The sequence below is a fragment of the Onychostoma macrolepis genome, chromosome 11 (assembly GCF_012432095.1).
Source record: "Onychostoma macrolepis isolate SWU-2019 chromosome 11, ASM1243209v1, whole genome shotgun sequence".
In the NCBI taxonomy this organism is placed as follows: Eukaryota; Metazoa; Chordata; class Actinopteri; order Cypriniformes; family Cyprinidae; genus Onychostoma; species Onychostoma macrolepis.
The window spans coordinates 3,086,746-3,104,632 of record NC_081165.1 but is presented as its reverse complement, the minus strand read 5'-3'; the positions used below and the strand labels follow the sequence as shown (position 1 = coordinate 3,104,632).

Here is a 17,887-nt window from a genome sequence, read left to right as displayed (position 1 = left end):
TGGCCTTTTTTTCTCTTCACTGACTGCCTGAACAATGAGTCTAACACTGTGTTTGGGGAAGAATGGAAGGCGGCGATGAGCAAAAGAACAGATTTTAATGCACTTAAAATCTCCCTCCATCTGAGCCAGAACAACAGATCAATGCCTAGCTTATTGAGTTACAGCTGGGATAATGTTTCTGCTTGAAGAGCATGCGACATTTGTAATGGAGAAACATCAGAGTCTTACGGTTTTGAGAAAAAAAAGAAAGAAAAAAGAAAATATGTTGAAGCGAATTCAGAACATTATTGATCAAATTCTTGAGACTGTGATGATTCAGTCTTCACCCAAATACTTTTATTGTTTGTTATACAGCTATTATTATGTTATTTATGTTATTTTTTATGCTGTTATTTTAATGTTATTGAATATAATTAAATTAAAAACACCTGTTCTGTGATTTATTTTTTTATTTTTTTAATGGATAATTATCAATAAAACTATTGTTTGGTACAACTGTTCCGAGTTAGTAATGAAAAAAAAAATAATGAAGAAAGAAAAAAAAAATCTGTATTATCTATGTTATAGGTAAAAAAAAAAAGAAAAATTAATAAAAAGATTAAAAGTGTTACATATTAGGACACACAGAAACTGGATTGGCATTTAAGCAGTGTTAATAGATACAAGAAAATATATTTTATTTTTGATTACATCAAGTACCTATTCAAATTATAATAAAATACATCAATTAGGTTGAATCAAGTGTAAATTAAATGACAAGAAGAAAGGTGACACCTTATATAAACCTAAAAAAAAAAACAACACATCTGGTCGATCAGCATTTAAGAACACCATGGCAATATCAAAAGAACTGCTTGAGCCCCCTCCAGAAGAAAAGTTGTAGAGTCGAAAAGGGCTTTAAAGCCATTTCCAAGATATTTTAAGTCCACTATTGTATGTAATAATTGTTTCAGACTTCTGGCAGTCTGTCCAAGCTGTTCTGTCCCATCCAATTCATCCCAAGAGGAGAGTGCAAGCTGAGTTTCAGGAAGACTCGAATAAACTCCAGGGTATCGTAAAGGAATCTGCAGGAAGCCCAAGCAGCAGTCAGCATGAATGTGCCACTGTTGTGGAAGTGGAATACATAATTTAAAGACTGCTAGATTCATTGACACTTTTTTATGAAAAGTGTTATACTATAATTGGAGTCAGTATTATTAATCATACTGAATCATACTGATAATGAGTTTTACAGTGTTTGAATTAGCTGGTGTTGCTTGCCTGAACCATTGGCTGTAATTCTTAAAATATAATGGAAAAAGAATTGGTTGTGTGTAATTTGTAATACCAGGAAACTGTAATTTTGGAGTCTTTAAATGTCATGAGCGCTTTTCTCATGTGAACTGTACAGTGACCCCATACTTCAAAGTCAACAACAGAGTGCTTTATTTGAAAGATATGACAAGAAGAAATTCTACATAGATTATGATGTGCTAAACTCAAAGTGTGGTTCAAATAGAGTGACTTGTAAGAAAGAATGAGGTTGATTCATATTCCAGATGGATTCCTGAACCTGGGCTAAACACATGGCTTTGATTTATGCCAAGAAATTTTTTAGGTGTCATGCAACGTGCTGTTTTGATGTAGATTTTTTTCCAGAAATTACTCCGTTTGATTACTCATAGTTTAGACAAGATAATAATGTGTTTAAAATATTTTGGAATTAAGAGACCTCACTAAAATTACATTATGTGTTTGTTCCTGATTTTACTAAGAATGAGCTGGTATATGTTAGGAAAATAGCTAAAACAATTATATGTTGATAATATACTACTTTTTTTTGTTGATATTTAATTTAGATATTTATGCATTTAATATCACTTGAGAAGGTTCAGTTAGAACATCCATTATTTCAACCAAACAATCACTGAAGGTAATTCGATATAAATATTAATTTTACATTTGGTTATAAATAATCAATATATATAATCAATATATATATATGCATCTCAATAAATTAGAATGTCGTGGAAAAGTTTTATTTCAGTAATTCAACTCAAATTGTGAAACTCGTGTAGTAATTTAAGTCTTCGGTTCTTTTAATTGTGATGATTTTGGCTCACATTTAACAAAAACCCACCAATTCACTATCTCAACAAATTAGAATACTTCATAAGACCAATAAAAAAAACATTTTTAGTGAATTGTTGGCAATACTTGGCAGGGGCTCCTTTTGCTTTAATTACTGCCTCAATTTGGCGTGGCATGGAGGTGATCAGTTTGTAGCACTGCTGAGGTGGTATGGAAGCCTAGGTTTCTTTGACAGTGGCCTTCAGCTCATATGCATTTTTTGGTTTCTTGTTTCTCATTTTCCTCTTGACAATACCCCATATATTCTCTATGGGGTTCAGGTCTGGTGAGTTTGCTGGCCAGTCAAGCACACCAAAACCATGGTCATTTAACCAACTTTTGGTGCTTTTGGCAGTGTGGGCAGGTGCCAAATCCTGCTGGAAAATGAAATCAGCATCTTTAAAAAGATGGTCAGCAGAAGGAAGCATGAAGTGCTCCAAAATTTCTTGGTAAACGGGTGCAGTGACTTTGGTTTTCAAAAAACACAATGGACCAACACCAGCAGATGACATTGCACCCCAAATCATCATAGACTGTGGAAACTTAACACTGGACTTCAAGCAACTTGGGCTATGAGCTTCTTCACCCTTCCTCCAGACTCTAGGACCTTGGTTTCCAAATGAAATACAAAACTTGCTCTCATCTGAAAAGAGGATTTTGGACCACTGGGCAACAGTCCAGATCTTCTTCTCCTTAGCCCAGGTAAGATGCCTCTGTCGTTGTCTGTGGTTCAGGAGTGGCTTAACAAGAGGAATACGACAACAGGAGCCAAATTCCTTGACACGTCTGTGTGTGGTGGCTCTTGATGCCTTGACCCCAGCCTCAGTCCATTCCTTGTGAAGTTCAGCCAAATACTTGAATCGATTTTGCTTGACAATCCTCATAAGGCTGCGGTTCTCTCGGTTGGTTGTGCATCTTTTTCTTCCACACTTTTTCCTTCCACTCAACTTTCTGTTAACATGCTTGGATACAGCACTCTGTGAACACCCAGCTTTTTTGGCAATGAATGTTTGTGGCTTACCCTCCTTGTGAAGGGTGTCAATGATTGTCTTCTGGACAACTGTCAGATCAGCAGTCTTCCCCATGATTGTGTAGCCTAGTGAACCAAACCGAGAGACCATTTTGAAGGCTCAGGAAACCTTTGCAGGTGTTTTGAGTTGATTAGCTGATTGGCATGTCACCATATTCTAATTTGTTGAGTGAATTGGTGGGTTTTTGTTAAATGTGAGCCAAAATCATCACAATTAAAAGAACCAAAGACTTAAACTACTTCAGTCTGTGTGCATTGAATTGATTTAATACACGAGTTTCAAAATTTGAGTTGAATTACTGAAATAAATGAACTTTTCCACGACATTCTAATTTATTGAGATGCACCTGTAATCCATATGCAAACTGATAGATTTAGATAAAAATAATCACCTATAAACTGATTCATGAAAATGAATCATACTTACTAAAACTCCTGAAGCTTAAATGAAAAATGCTCTCTTAACTCTCTCATATACTCTCAGTCACAAAACAAGGAGAGATTGTGAATTTTGAGAACTTGTACTTCACTTATTTTCTTTTGTCATGCAGTAAAATCACAAGTGAGGTGCAAAAATGTATTCATCTAAGTGCATAACCACATGAAAAGGTTAAAAAAGGTTGTTTGTGACTTGTTCTGCAGGAGGAAGATATCCTAGACCTCCTGGAGCAGTGTGAACTGGATGATGAGAAACTGATGGGAAAAACCTCCAAACAGAAAGGACCTAAGGTATATAGTATAATGTACAAGGCATATATATTGTATATACAAACTAGTGCTGTCTTAACATTAATGTTTTTCCAATTTAACGGCGTTAAAAATATTTAATGCAGTTAATGCAGGGGCGGAAATAGGGTTGGCCACCCCACTCACGACTGCTGCTTCAGTCTATTTTGTCTCGACAAGAATTGTGTTTATTTAGATGCATAACGTCTTTACGACCACATCAAACAGGAGAATTTTCAGACGCACACTCCACTTCGCCTCAGTGCCAGGCGCTAGTCAAACGAGTGCAGAAAACAGTACACGTGATAAGGAGCTTCAGTAGAACAACAGTGAACCGTGGTCAGATGAGATGTTGTCAGGCCATATGTCAATAAAAATTTTCCTGTTCTGTCAGCCATTATACTGTGCTCGTAGCGCATGCGCTGTAGCCTGTATCATTTCATATTAAAGTGCGAATTAAAGTCACGTTCAGCAGCGGCAGCTCTTAAAGTAATAGCAGCCAAATAAGCTAATAACCCAGCTGATGTGATGTCTGTTAATCAAAGAACAACAAAAAAAAAAAAGGAAATCAATAACTTTGTAGCTTTAAAGATTCATCTATATTTAATTTAGAATTTAGTGTTTGATAACTTTAAGTTAGTACAACAAATTACAATAATGGACAATTGAGTATACTGAATATATGTATTTTTGGTGTCATTGGTTTCATATTTTTCTCATTAATTTTCTCTTTTAAAGGGGTCATATGATGCGATTTCATGTTTTCCTTTCTCTTTGGAGTGTTACAAGCTTTTTGTGCATATATGAGATCTGTAAAGTTGCAAAGATTAAAGTCTCAAATCCAAAGAGATTTGAGCCACGCCTTCCTAAAACGGCTCATTCAAACACGCCCCCACATGTCTACGTCATGGTGTGGGAAGATTTGCATAACACCGCTCAAACGTATACGCAAAGAAAGAAGGTGTAACTTTTATTCTTGTTGTAGTGTTATTGTTGCCGCCACCATGTCGTGGAGACGCTGTGTGTTTCGTTGCGAAAGCGAAAGTACTTTGTTTGGCCTTCCAAATGAGTACACAACTAGAAATCAGTGGTTAAGTTATATTTACAACACTGTTCCAGAACAGTACAACGCAAATATTGGAGTGTGTGCAGCGCATTTTACGGAGGACTGTTTCAGGAACAATTTTTTCCTGAACCTGGGAGAGAGTAACGTTAGCCTACAATGTGAACACTATGAATGTCTGTGATGTGAACACTATAAAGTGGGGCAATTCCAACGTCGCACAGTCTGGTGCTTCTGACTCACAGCCTGTAAGTACGTTTTGATATTTAAAGAATTTGCTACTGACTATTTAAACGCGAGTTTTGAGCAGTGTAGAGTAGTGCTTGTTTGGCGTTTCTAAGATCACAAATGCAGACATGGTGTGATGTTTACGCAGCGTGGTGCAACCGCGTATGAGTCATTATAATCAGCAATTATGTCCTCACTGAATGCAACAAATGCCTCGTTTATAATGGGTTTTATTGTTTTTGTCTTGTCGCACCGGGGCACGGTATCACAATACGGGAAGGGGCGTAACATTTCCGTCACACGCTTGAGGTATTCGGCCAATCACAACGCACTGGATAGCTGGCCAATCAGATCACACCTCGCTTCTCAGAACGATGAGCTTTGTAAAAATCGACGCGTTACAGAAAGGCGGAGCATAGAGGAGCAACAATAATGTACAGTATGTGGAAAATAATGTGTTTTTTGAACCTCGAACCACGTAAACACATTGCATTACACCAAATACACAAAATAATGTTCTTTTTAGCAACATCATATGACCCCTTTAAAAAGTTTGTCAGTAAAGAGTTCTAAGCCATGAAAATGGGCCAGCCCTGAACCAGACCTGAAGCAGAAATTTTTTTTTTTTTAATATTTAAAACTTTTTTCATTCAAGGTATAGATCTTTTTAGTTCATCCATTCCCTGGGAATCAAACCCATTGGAACCCATTTGAGCTACAGGAATGCAAATCTGTGAGATTCTACTTTTATAAAGGAAGACCTCTTGTAAGAGACAATGAATTTTGTATGCATTATGACTTAATCCAATCAAAAATGTATGATGATGCAATACTACTGAAAATAAGTCATTGATTATAAAGGAAGTATGAAAAATAGTATACTTCAAATGTTTTGCAAGTATATAATTAGTTTGAGAATGTTGTGAGACTTAATTCGATTACGTCTTTGCAAGTGTTTCATGGGAGTTGGTGGTCACCGCTGCGCTTTTTTGCCACTCTGACGGTTCTCTGATTGGTGAAACCACACTGACTCGTGGCCCAACAAAGGCAAAACACAGTAACTACACGACAGTAAATGGAGTGTTTTGACAGAGCTTATACTCTGCTCATGATAAGTCTGTCTTGAAAGTTTTCTTACCATTCTATGTATCCATGGAGAAAATGAATGGGTTTTTGCCTTCACAACCTATTGAAAATAGCATATTTTTATGCAAAGTATAATTCCCTTTCTATGTTTAAGATGAATTATGAACCAGGCATGAGATTTCATGATGAATTTTCATGACATGCCCTCATAGAGATGTTACAGACAGTTACAGACACTGTATGGCATGAAATAATAGTAATTGGTTCACTTTTGACTTAGCAGAATGTAGGTTTCATTTCAGCAGTATCTGCTCTGATGCATTGGAACACTCTAACAGTGCCATTTCAGGGCCATCTGGAATAATCTGACTAGACAGAAATTAAGCAACTGAAATAGTCACAAGCGGTTCCTCTTAAAAAAGCCAAGGAGAGCAGGATCTCTCAGAATTCTTTCAAAACTCTGTTAGAGATTATGTCCAAAGTGTTCATTTAGACGTTTGAGCCAAATTGGAGTTGAAAAGGTGAAATTAGTGCATTCAGAAGGCTAATAGTCAGTACTTCCCAAGTGTCGGACAGATATTCGATTCTTTGTTCAATACTTCTTGAAGGACATAATAGATTAGTTCCCCTGACATGCAATGTGTGTGTTCCAAAACAAATGAACATGTTTCTGCAGTGACATTAATCAAGACTTGGTGCGTCAGGCGTGTATCACTGCCGCCCTTCCATTCTGCCGTCAGTTGCAAGCGTTAATTGGACTCGGGGTGGAAGCTCAGGAACTGACATTTTTCTAGGATCTTCTCTCATCATCTCTCCCTGCGGGTGTGTTTATGTGATTGTTTGTCTGTAGGTCCTGTCATCCATGCCTGAGAGCAGCCCGACGCCCAGAGGGCACAGGGAGCCTGAGGACTCTTCGGCCAGCTGCAGCGACAGCAGCTCTGGTTCCGACGCTGATGGAGAAGATGAGAGCAGCAGCATCACGCAAGAGAAACTCAATCGCCCCGAACGCTCCAGTGAGTTCTTTCCTTGGGCCTGTCAAAGGAAGAGGCCTGGGAGCCTCTATTAGCCTTTTTCCTCAGAAAAGGCACTGGTTCTTTTTTTCTCAAAATGGTTCTGGAACCCTACCAGTGAAACCATATGCTAAGTTTTGCTTTATTTACAAAGTTTTTATTTTTTTAATGTAAGGTTGGTACGAATTTTTTTTTTTTTATGTTTTTGAATGTTTTTGCTTATGCTGACCAAACTTCAGTCAAAAACAGTAATATTGTGAAATATTTAAAATAACTGTTTACAATTATAAAATATTAGCGGTGTCCCCGACTAAGGATTTACAAAGTCAAATCGGAATTTTCGAATCTTGCCGATAGTCGACTGATAGTCGAATCATATGTTTGGGGGCGAGGTGCAAAATACATTACCAAGAGTCAAGTCAGACATTCGACAGTCATAATTACTGACGTTAACACGCAGGGAAAATGTGTAACGGACACCTCGAAGATACAAACGGGGTTAATAATGTTTTATGTTTTGATTAAAAGATAGTTAATATTAAACGTTAGTGAAACCCTAATAATTCACAACATCGTTTACAATAGTGCTCTCTTTATAACGTTATGTATATGACAGTAGTTATTAATGTTCTGCATTTCTGTTTTGAGCTGCGCACATTGAAGATGACCAGTAGAATGAAGCATATGATAGCAGGTCTTTAATCAATGGGATTTAACTCATTTATCTCACATAGAATACGGTTCGTTATTTATACAACATAGCGTTAATATTACGATTTATAGACTATCTGCACAAAATGCCCCGAATGCAGAAGTGAACGTGTCTGTGCGGCTCTGAATGAACTCCTTTTGTGGACGCTTTCTTCACGCAACAATGTGCAGAAACACGGCAGCTAAACTCCAAAAAAAATTCACAGCATTTTATTATAATCGTGTTCTCATTATAATGTTATGTATATGACAGTCCCAGTCATAGTTATTAATATTCTGCATTGTTGTTTGTCCAGCTCGCACACGGAAGAGATAATCACCGTAGCACTACAATGAAGCACTTTACTGCAGTGCAACTCAACCAAATGCATCTTATATGAGATAAATAATATATACATGATATATATAACCTGGCTGAAATGTTTTGACATTATTGTACCCTACCTGATTGAAAAAATCCAGTCTTTCACTCTGCCTGTGTCAGTTTGAGTCTTGTTAAAAGATGCCAAGATGCTCCTCTGTCGGTCACGGATTATGGAAAGTGAAACTTAAATCTATAGGGGTGGTTGGATTTATTCACGCGCGTTAAAATATTTATTTAATGTTTCTTATTTACAGCATTATCTTAATAGGCTGTATATTAACTTATTGGGAGAAAACCGGTAGTTCTATGTGAAATCAGACATTTGAGCACCCCCCATATAGCCAAAATGGCATGATCATAACTCCTCAGCAAATATTCGACTGTGAGTTTGGGAGCATATCGAAGCATCGAATCTTCGACTATTAGGGGTCACCCCGATAAAATATATTAAAAAAATGTAATTTATTCTTGTGACGGCAAAGCAGTCTTTACTGTCACCTTTGATCAGTGTAATTTATCCTTACATCAAACAAGTTTGTATTTTTTATTTTATTTTATTTTTGGAAAAATCTTACTGACACTTTTACAATAATAAATTAATTTGAAAAAGAAATGCACAAATATTTTAGTTTTGAAAACAAAAATATTTAGCATCCCCCTCCCTAAAAAAAAATCGATATCTTTTACCATGACAAACTGATTTTGATGCAGCTGTCAGAAGTTACATTGATTGCAATCAGTTTACAGAGCATTGCAAATAAAATTACTTAATTTTTTATCGTTTGAACACACTTCACATGGTAGAAAATTTTAATGATTGTAATGGGATGATCTAGTTTTGTTTTGCGTCAGTGTTGCTGGACTGAGTTGTTGTTTTGAGAACTCTACTTGACATGATCTTACTACTGAACCCCTAACGTTATCTGTTCCTACTTCGAGACCAGCAGGTTTTAGGGGTCTGTTCAGTGGAAAAGCTATTTATCACCTGTGGGCTGGGACTATTAGGGTAGACTGGGAGGTTCTGGGACGTTCTGCTGCTGAACTGCTTTTATAGGTGCTATCTGTCCCTCGATGGTTTCCAGATGACTGCAAGAGCTGCTTATGGCTTAAACTTTTAAGCAGCCTTTTGTCTAGCCAGACGCATTAAATCTTCAGTGCCATTCGCCGAGCCTGAGCTAAATTACAGATGTAAATCTACTATAATGCATTTGTTTACCTAATTAATACATGAAACAGAGAAAATCCATCTTTTTTAATTAGGGTCACAGTATTCGCTGGCCCAGTGCAGTGGCTCTTAATTTGACTGGCTGACTGCGGCAGGTGATGTCGTGAGAGGTCCCTCGGCTCTCATGCGCTGCAGCTTTAATGAGCTTTTCTGATGTTTCAGTCCGCTGGTTTAAAGGGAGACTGGACGCTTAGCTTGAGGAAAGCACAGGTTGGGGAGAAGTTCAGAGGAGCACTTCTGGCGTACCTTGAAAACTGTGCAAACAAGCCTCGAAAAATGTTTGTTTTAAAGTAGAGTTCTTTTTAGAAGCAGAGTGTTCCTCAGGGTCCAGCATCCTACGCATAGTCTTTATATATACTGTATACTCTATATAGATGTTTTTAAAGCTGCGCTCACTATTCCTCCAAGTGATGTTTTTCACAAATATGGTTCTAAAAGGCTTGAGATTACTAGATTTTTTTTCTTTTTCAATAAATGGTCATGAAAGGAGTTGCTAAACCTTAAGAAATTTTTTGTCCACTTTATTTATTGTTATTGCTTATTTTTTAAACAGAGGGTTGCCATTTTTGCAACCTTGTTACATAAATTGAAGAAATGTCTAAAAACATTTTAAAACTATCATGTGTGGAACTTAATCTTTGTCTTGCTATAAACAATTAACAAACCAATTTAAATTACATTGCAATATTTAAGCCAAAATTAAATAACTACAATTTAAATAATTGAATGATTTAAAATCAATGATACCATTTACTTAACTTGAGTTTCACAGTTTTATGCAATATTTTTAATGGGAGGGAAATCACGTACAGGCTTCTCCACAAAATGTGGGACACAGCTAAATATAATGTTTCTGGTAATTAACATGACTTTTTCCAAAATGATTTTAACAATTAGTTTAACAGCTTATATCATGATTTTGTTTAATTATTGGGAACAGGCAAGACGGTACTAGATTCAGAAAGTGTCAAACTGGGGTAGGACAGGCCAAAGTATCATACTATGATCATTTTGTTTATATAGTCTATAGTTCAGTAATGGAGCACTAGTTTGTACCCTATTTTTGGAAAGTGCCATAGATTGTGCAGTATATTGATTATCCGGGCCTGACACAGTTGAAGCCATGCCTTTTCCATTAGCCACTGAAAGAGGGACAAAACAAGCTGACAGGTTTATTTGGTGTGCGAGGGGTCGCTGGTGATTGGGTTGCTGCCGGAGGGGGCTTTGGGCCATTCTGGGGTGACATTGTTTGCCCCCTTTGCCCCACACTACCCCGAGGCCATCTGCGATAGTCTGAGCTAAGCTGCTATAATACCGCATTTGGCAACTTCTTCCCTCAAGATTCACGGATGAAGCGGTGATGCCGCTGGCTAGCTCACAAACTGGAGGTCATTCAAATTCGTAGATTTGTCTGTATGTGTGTTTCAATTCACTGGCTGGCCTGAGTTGGAAACCTGACAGCCACTCAGGCCTGCAGGATGATCACATGGTGAAGTGATTAATTAAAACCTTTTTTGTTGGTCATTAGATTTCAGATGCTAGACTTAATTTCCAAGAGGGTGTGTGTGTGTGTGAGTGTGTTTTAAATTGAAGTCAAGTGCTTTGGTTCTTTGTTTTAGGTCGTGTGCATTGGAAACCTGCCCCTAAACCAATGCGAGGTCCTTCCTCCTCGCCCAATCTTTCCGGGCTCATCCGCCGCTCCATGTCCTGTCCGCGCTCCATATCCTCTCTGACTGCGCAGTCACCTACCAATGAGACCAGACGGCCAAAACCAGCCACTCACATGGCTAATGCATCGACTGCGGCCGCTCAAACAGCAGCCACCATGACGCAGATGACCCCGATTCGACCCCACACGGCATGCCGCTCCCATTCGCTCAGTCGCAACAGTTCTACAAACAGAGTTCCACACAGCAGCAGTCTAGGTGCCATTCACCCCAATACGGCAAGTATCGGATTTCTCTCTATCACACACAGGGAATATTCACAAATTACGATATTGCTCGTTCTATTCATGCAGAATGTGCCCTGAAATTCCATATGCATTGATTACCTGGTCAAAAGATTGCATTTGTCTGAATTTGCAATATACAACCAGTGCACACTACTGTATGTGGAATTAAGTATCCCGCAAGGCAATGACCTGACCTTTCATTTCCAGCTTGATGAATGAACAGGAAGTTCCAGTTCCAGCTTAATTTACACCCCAAGAAATCAGAAAAAGGGAAACATAAAGTATATTTTGCATAATGGAAATTAGATTTAGAGTTTTTAGATAATGAGAGTTTTTAGATTCTTGTACTGTGACTTTATATTCATGACAGTTATAAGCACGTTTTCAAATTCTCAATTCACAGTGAAAAAGATATGATACATATTATATTATTGTACTATATCATGGTAGTGCTTCTTGCCATTAATATATGCTCATTTAAAGATTATATATATCAGAAATAAGAATTCTAATTAGAATCAGCACCGAGAGACTACAATTACTTTACAATTACCAATTCATTTTCTTGTTTTGATTTTGGGGAAAAAGTGTGACCTGGTATTTCTTTCTTTTTTTTTCTTTTTTTTTTTTTTTTCCCCATCAACCTCTCTTTCACATGGTTACATGTTTGCAGTGATTCAGTATACACAGTAGTCAACATTTGAAGTGGATCACAAAAGTTCATTAAAGTTGTCCTAAGACAAGAACGTATTTTGGTTTTAGGTTTTAGGACAACTTTGATGGAAGGTTTTGATCCACTTCAAATGTTGACTACTATAATTGGACTGACCAAAGATTTTTACTAGTGCTGTCAAACGATTAATCACATTCAAAATAAAAGTTTTCATTTGCATAATATATGTGTGTGTGTGTGTTCTGTGTATATTTATTATGTATATATAAATACACACATTTGCATGCATATATTTTGAAAATATTTACATGTATATAATTTATATTATAAATAAATATATAAACATAACATATATTTTTTAAATATATACATGCATGTGTGTGTATTTATATATACATAATAAATATACACAGTGCACACACATATTATGTAAACAAAAACTTTTTAATATTGGATGCGATTAATCGTGATTAATCGTAATTTTTTACATGAAATTGGCAAAATAATAATGCCCCCCACACACACACACAAAATGCTTTCTAAAAAGCAAAAGCTACATAATGTATTGGATGGGAAATAAGTGGAAATGAGTTATTTTGGATACTGCTATAGACACTACTGCAGACTGTCTGTGCAGCATGGAGTAAGCATTACACTAGTATTTCATCCTGAACATAGACTATATCTACACAGACACATCTATCTTTTTCTTTACCCTAGATGTCCTCTAGAGAATCTGAACAGATGTTCACAAAGATGGCTGATTTAGAGAAGATCTGGCAACACACCACCTGTAAAAATGACAAATATCATTTTTATTTTCCCATCGCTGTCCTGAGTCATTCTAATCCATCAAACAATAGAGATTCAACACACGCACAAAAACATAATCAGTCACGGTGTGTTTTCAGACTCTGATCGTTCCTTCTCATTCTCATATCCACTCTTGTTCTTTCACTCTCTCTGGGCACACCTTGGAGAGGAAAATCAGTCATATTGTGGAAAATATTGGGAGTGTGAAGCTAAATTGGGCCTGTATTTACGGGCACATTCATCTCGTGAATACCAGCACTCCCCCTTGTTCAAACTCTCATTAAGGAATATTAATCAGAAAAAACAGCACACACTCTTATGCTCTGTTTAATAAGACTTTAGATTGTGTTTAGCAAGACGGACTACTAAAGCTACATGCTCTTTTCAGAGTAATTGCATATAGACTGCATGATCATCAAGTTAATAAGGCTTCATTTTCTAATAATGGAACCTGGTTAATTAGGATTTGTGCTCTTTCCTCAAAACTCTTCTAATACTTGGATTTTGTGCTGTGTTTGTAGGACTCTGATAAGACTCCATAAGCATAAGTTTTTGCTCAGTATATGAAGCCTCGAGTATGATAAATCTCAGGAAAACATGTCCATCATAGTGTACTCGTCAAAATTGACAGATTCTTCAGTATTACTATTTTTCACATTTTAGAATAATAGTAAAAACATACAAAACTATGAAAAATGTAAATATCAAGATTTCAAAAAAGCAACCAGCTTCATTCATTATTTTTAGCAGTATTAAAAGGAGTTCCTATGTACTGCATGCTGGACACCTGGCTGTTTTTTCCTAAAAATATATATACATAATTCATTGGAAGACAATTTGGAATTTATATTCAACACTAAAACTGGTAACCTGCAGTTGTCAGCTATTGTTGTCTGATCTAACCCTAATATTTATTTTTGTTGGTGTAACTTTGTTGGTGTTTTGGTCAATTCAGGAGTTTTAAATAGTATGTTGGACATGAATAGATTGGATGAACCTTTATTTTGGCTTTACAAAAACCTTTATTTTGAATGTGATTAATAATGATTAATCATTTGACAGCACTAATATATATATTTATATATATGACGTATACATACTTTAAAAAATGTAAATAAAGCAAATACTCAAATACTTTTTTTGCATTACTGAAATGAAAATATGAGGGGGCATGAAATCATTTCTTCTTTCGTTTGATTTTGGGATGACATTACCTTGATGTGTTCTTGAGACTCTTCGTTTAAGGTCTCAGACTCTGATATGCGTCTGTAGACTATATTTAGTCCTTTTAAAAAAATTTTTTATGAAACCTTATTTCTAGAAAGTAAAGATCACTGTTTTTCTTCTCACAGTGAGCAGTCAGGTGCCATATGAACGCACTGCTGCGATGGCCGAAACAAACCTGATGACTGCAGAGAAAAGACGTCCCGCTCAATAATTCATCTTTATTGTGTTGGTTCTTTGCATGTGCGGGTGCAGGGGGAGACCCCGCTGAGTAAAGAGCAGGAGGCCGAGCTGATGCAGCAGACGCTGGCTGCGCTCGGGGAGATGAGGATTCGTTACCCGGGGAAGAGCGAGGAGGAGGCCGAGGCCGTGTTGGATGAGGTGAGACACGCAGCTGAGAGAAAGCGCTCGGTCAGGGCAGGCGCACCGGCTGCTCTGTTCCCCTCATTCCCCGAACTCATTTGAGGACGTCCGAGCCGTTCGCAGCGTCTCTCGTTGTATGTAGAGTCATTAGCCGTCCACCTGTATGCTTAATGAGATCCATTAGCTGTCTGCGCAGAAACACAGCTGGCCGGCAGCACCTGTTTAAGACACTTTCCAGCATTCATTTACACCATCACTTTCACGCCGATAGATCTGGCGTACATTTGCACATTAACAATTATGGAAACACAGCATTTAGCAGGAGAAGCACAATTGAACTGATGCCGCTCTATTACTGGAGCTGTGAAATTGTAATTGGCGCCTTCCATGAATACGGTACACTTTGGTAATTATTTTATTTTAATCCATTAGAGGCACACTATTAGGTGTGTTAGGTAAACTCTTATCTAACATAAAATTAACCTAGCATGAAAAGTAGCTAGTTTTAAACACACTGAATGTCTGAAATCACCCAGACCCCTGTAAAGGTAAAAGTATAGCCAAACCTGAAAGCTTTTAAATTTGAATTTTGAGAACTTGTACAATAAATATCTGTAAGTTAAAATTGACACTTACAGCTCTGATGTGAAAAGCTGAATGTTGAATGTCAAAACACAGCTGCAGCGAAATAGTTTCACATAAAGATAGAAACAAAGGTGTATTATATATTTACTTTTGCATTTGTTTTAGTTTCACGGCTGCTGGTCGGCATTTACAACCTCTCAAATCTTACAGGACAACCTTACAGTACAATCTAAGTGCCTTCATTTTCGCTACTACTTTTGCAATATTCCTGTTGCAAAACTCACTTGATGAATGGAAACTGCAAAAAAATTTTGCATGACCATTTGCTCTATTAGAAAAAAGAAAATATCCAAGATAGTATTTATATGACTTTACAAAAGAGAAAATAATATAGGGAGATTTATCATGTTGATCAGAGGAAAGAATGATGTCAAATTTACTGTCACTCCCTCAGTTGTTGTATTAGAAACACAGTTCCTCTTTAGGAACTCGAGCTGCGTCCGAAAACGCTAGGGGAATGCCTCCAGCGTGAGCGGCTCTGAATATCGTGTGCAATCTAGCCAATGGATGGGCGAGACATCACGGACGGGGTTACGTAATGACCAGCTGGTATAAAAGCACGTGCGGTGAAACCGGTGTCAGCTTTTTGTCATTCAGCAAGCTCTCTGTGTGTGTATTTTCTATTCAATCTGTTGTGAGTCTTATTTGGTGTTGTCTGTCCCATAAGCTCCATAAAATGTCTAAGAGACATTGTAAGCACTCAGTACAAGCTGTGTGTTCCTCCCTGCAAGTGTTACATCACTGCAGGTGACACACACAGCTTGTGCGCGTTCTGCTTGGGAGCGGAGCACGCACAGTCGGCACTCGAGGGCGCCGGCTGTCCGCATTGCGAATATTTGCCAATGCACGTGCTCCGCTCCCAGAAGGCTCTCTTCGATGAGAGAGGAGTCTTCACCAGCGTTCCCCACGGTGCCGGTCCCGCTGCCGCTGAGGCGGAGCGACGTTGGCGCTCGTGGGGTTCGCAAGTGGATCCGTTGGGGGGAATGGAGACGGGCGAGACCCTATCTCCTTCCCCACCCATCAGATTCGGTGACTGTTCTCCGAGATCGGAAGCCCGCTCTGCGGTTACTACTCCCTGGCCGAGGCTCCACCCCCTCAGTTGCCCCAGTATGAGGAGCTGTTGTAGGTGATGACTCGTGCTGTGGCCAAGTTAAAAATCAACTGGCCGGCCGAGGAGCAAGCTGAACCGCAGACAAGCAGACTGGATGAACACTTTCTGCGAGCGAAGTGATCACCTCCAAAAGGGAGCCTGCCGTTCTTCCCTGATTTCCACACCGTAGTGTCGAGATTGTGGGCAAGACCTTTTTCGGCCCACATCTTCATCCCCTCTTCAGATTACTATGGTAATGTGGGGGGATTGAACGATTGCGTTTATAGAGCGATGCCTCGGGTGGAACAGACGCTCACGAGCTATCTGTCCCCCGACGCTGCGTCGTCTCTAAAGGCTCTGTCCTTGCCTTCCAAGCCGCTGCGTACATCTTCAGCACTGGTGGGTACGTGGCAGCGGGTCAGGCTGGCGCGTGCCTGTACACTATGTTGGTGTTGCAGGCATAGCAGGCTGACCTGCTTAAAGAGCTAGATGAGCGAGAGGGGATGAGCTCCGATGACATCACGGAGCTCAGGCGAACCACTGATTTGGATCTCCGCGCCACCAAGGGGACCGCCCGTGCTATTGGGCGGTCGGTCTATGGCAGCCCTGGTGGCAGCAGAGAGGCATCTGTGGTTGACCCTGTCCGACATCAGAGAGAAGGACAGGGTCTTCCTCCTGGATGCCCTGTTTGCGCCTTCTGGCCTGTTTGTCGACAGGTGCCACGAGGCCCGTAAACAAGCGGCGGCATTACAGCGGTTCCTGCCTCGCTGCTCTTCAGCTCAGGTGGCTGCTGGACGGGAGCAGCCCCAGCCATGTACCAGCTCCTCGTACAGGGAAGAGCAAAAGTTTCGGGGGTCTCTAGAGCAGCTAGTTAGGCCATCTCTGATTACACCAGAGCCCAGTCTCAAGAGACTGGTTCCCTTAGTAGACTATTTGGCAGCGTGGAAACTACTGCCGAATGTGTCTCGGTGGGTCCTGCATACTGTAGAGACAGAGGCTACAGAATCCAGTTCGCTTCTCTTCCGCCTCGATTCAACGGGGTGAATCCCACTCTGGTGGGCCCCGAGCAGGCTCTGGTAATGGAACGAGAAGTAGATACTCTCTTGAGGAAGGAGGCCATCGAGGTGGTCCCTCCTCACGAAAGAGAATCCGGGTTCTACAGCCGGTACTTCATAGTTCCAAAGAAGGATGGAGGGTTGCGTCCCATTTTAGATCTGCATCAATTGAACCGCTCAGTCATGAGACTGAAGTTCAGGATGCTTACACTCAAACAGGTTGTGTCTCAGATCAGATCCGAGGACTGGTTTGTCACGATCAATCTGAAAGACGCATATTTCCATGTATCCATCCTTCCCACTCACAGGAAGTTCCTGAGGTTTGCTTTCGGGGGCGAAGCTTACCAATATCGGGTTCTTCCCTTCGGCCTAGCACTCTCACCCCAGAACATCACGAAGTGTGTGGATGCTGCGTTAGCTCAGTTGTGGCTGCAAGACATCCACATACTCAATTACATCGACGATTGGTTGATTTTAGCTCAATCAGAGCAGATGGCGGTTTGACATCGAGATGTTGT

General features: G+C 39.2%; 1 protein-coding gene across 3 annotated transcripts in view; it reads left to right on the top strand.

Annotated features, from left to right (window-relative positions):
- The window catches only part of ttll7 (tubulin tyrosine ligase-like family, member 7), an 89,966-nt gene that overhangs the window by 57,053 nt on the left and 15,026 nt on the right, over nt 1-17,887 (top strand). For all 3 annotated transcript variants that reach the window (XM_058792204.1, XM_058792203.1, XM_058792202.1), the window contains 4 exons: nt 3,782-3,868; nt 7,093-7,255; nt 11,172-11,497; nt 14,472-14,597. In XM_058792204.1, the coding sequence (XP_058648187.1) occupies nt 3,782-3,868; nt 7,093-7,255; nt 11,172-11,497; nt 14,472-14,597 (702 nt within the window). The remainder of the gene's footprint in view (nt 1-3,781; nt 3,869-7,092; nt 7,256-11,171; nt 11,498-14,471; nt 14,598-17,887) is intronic.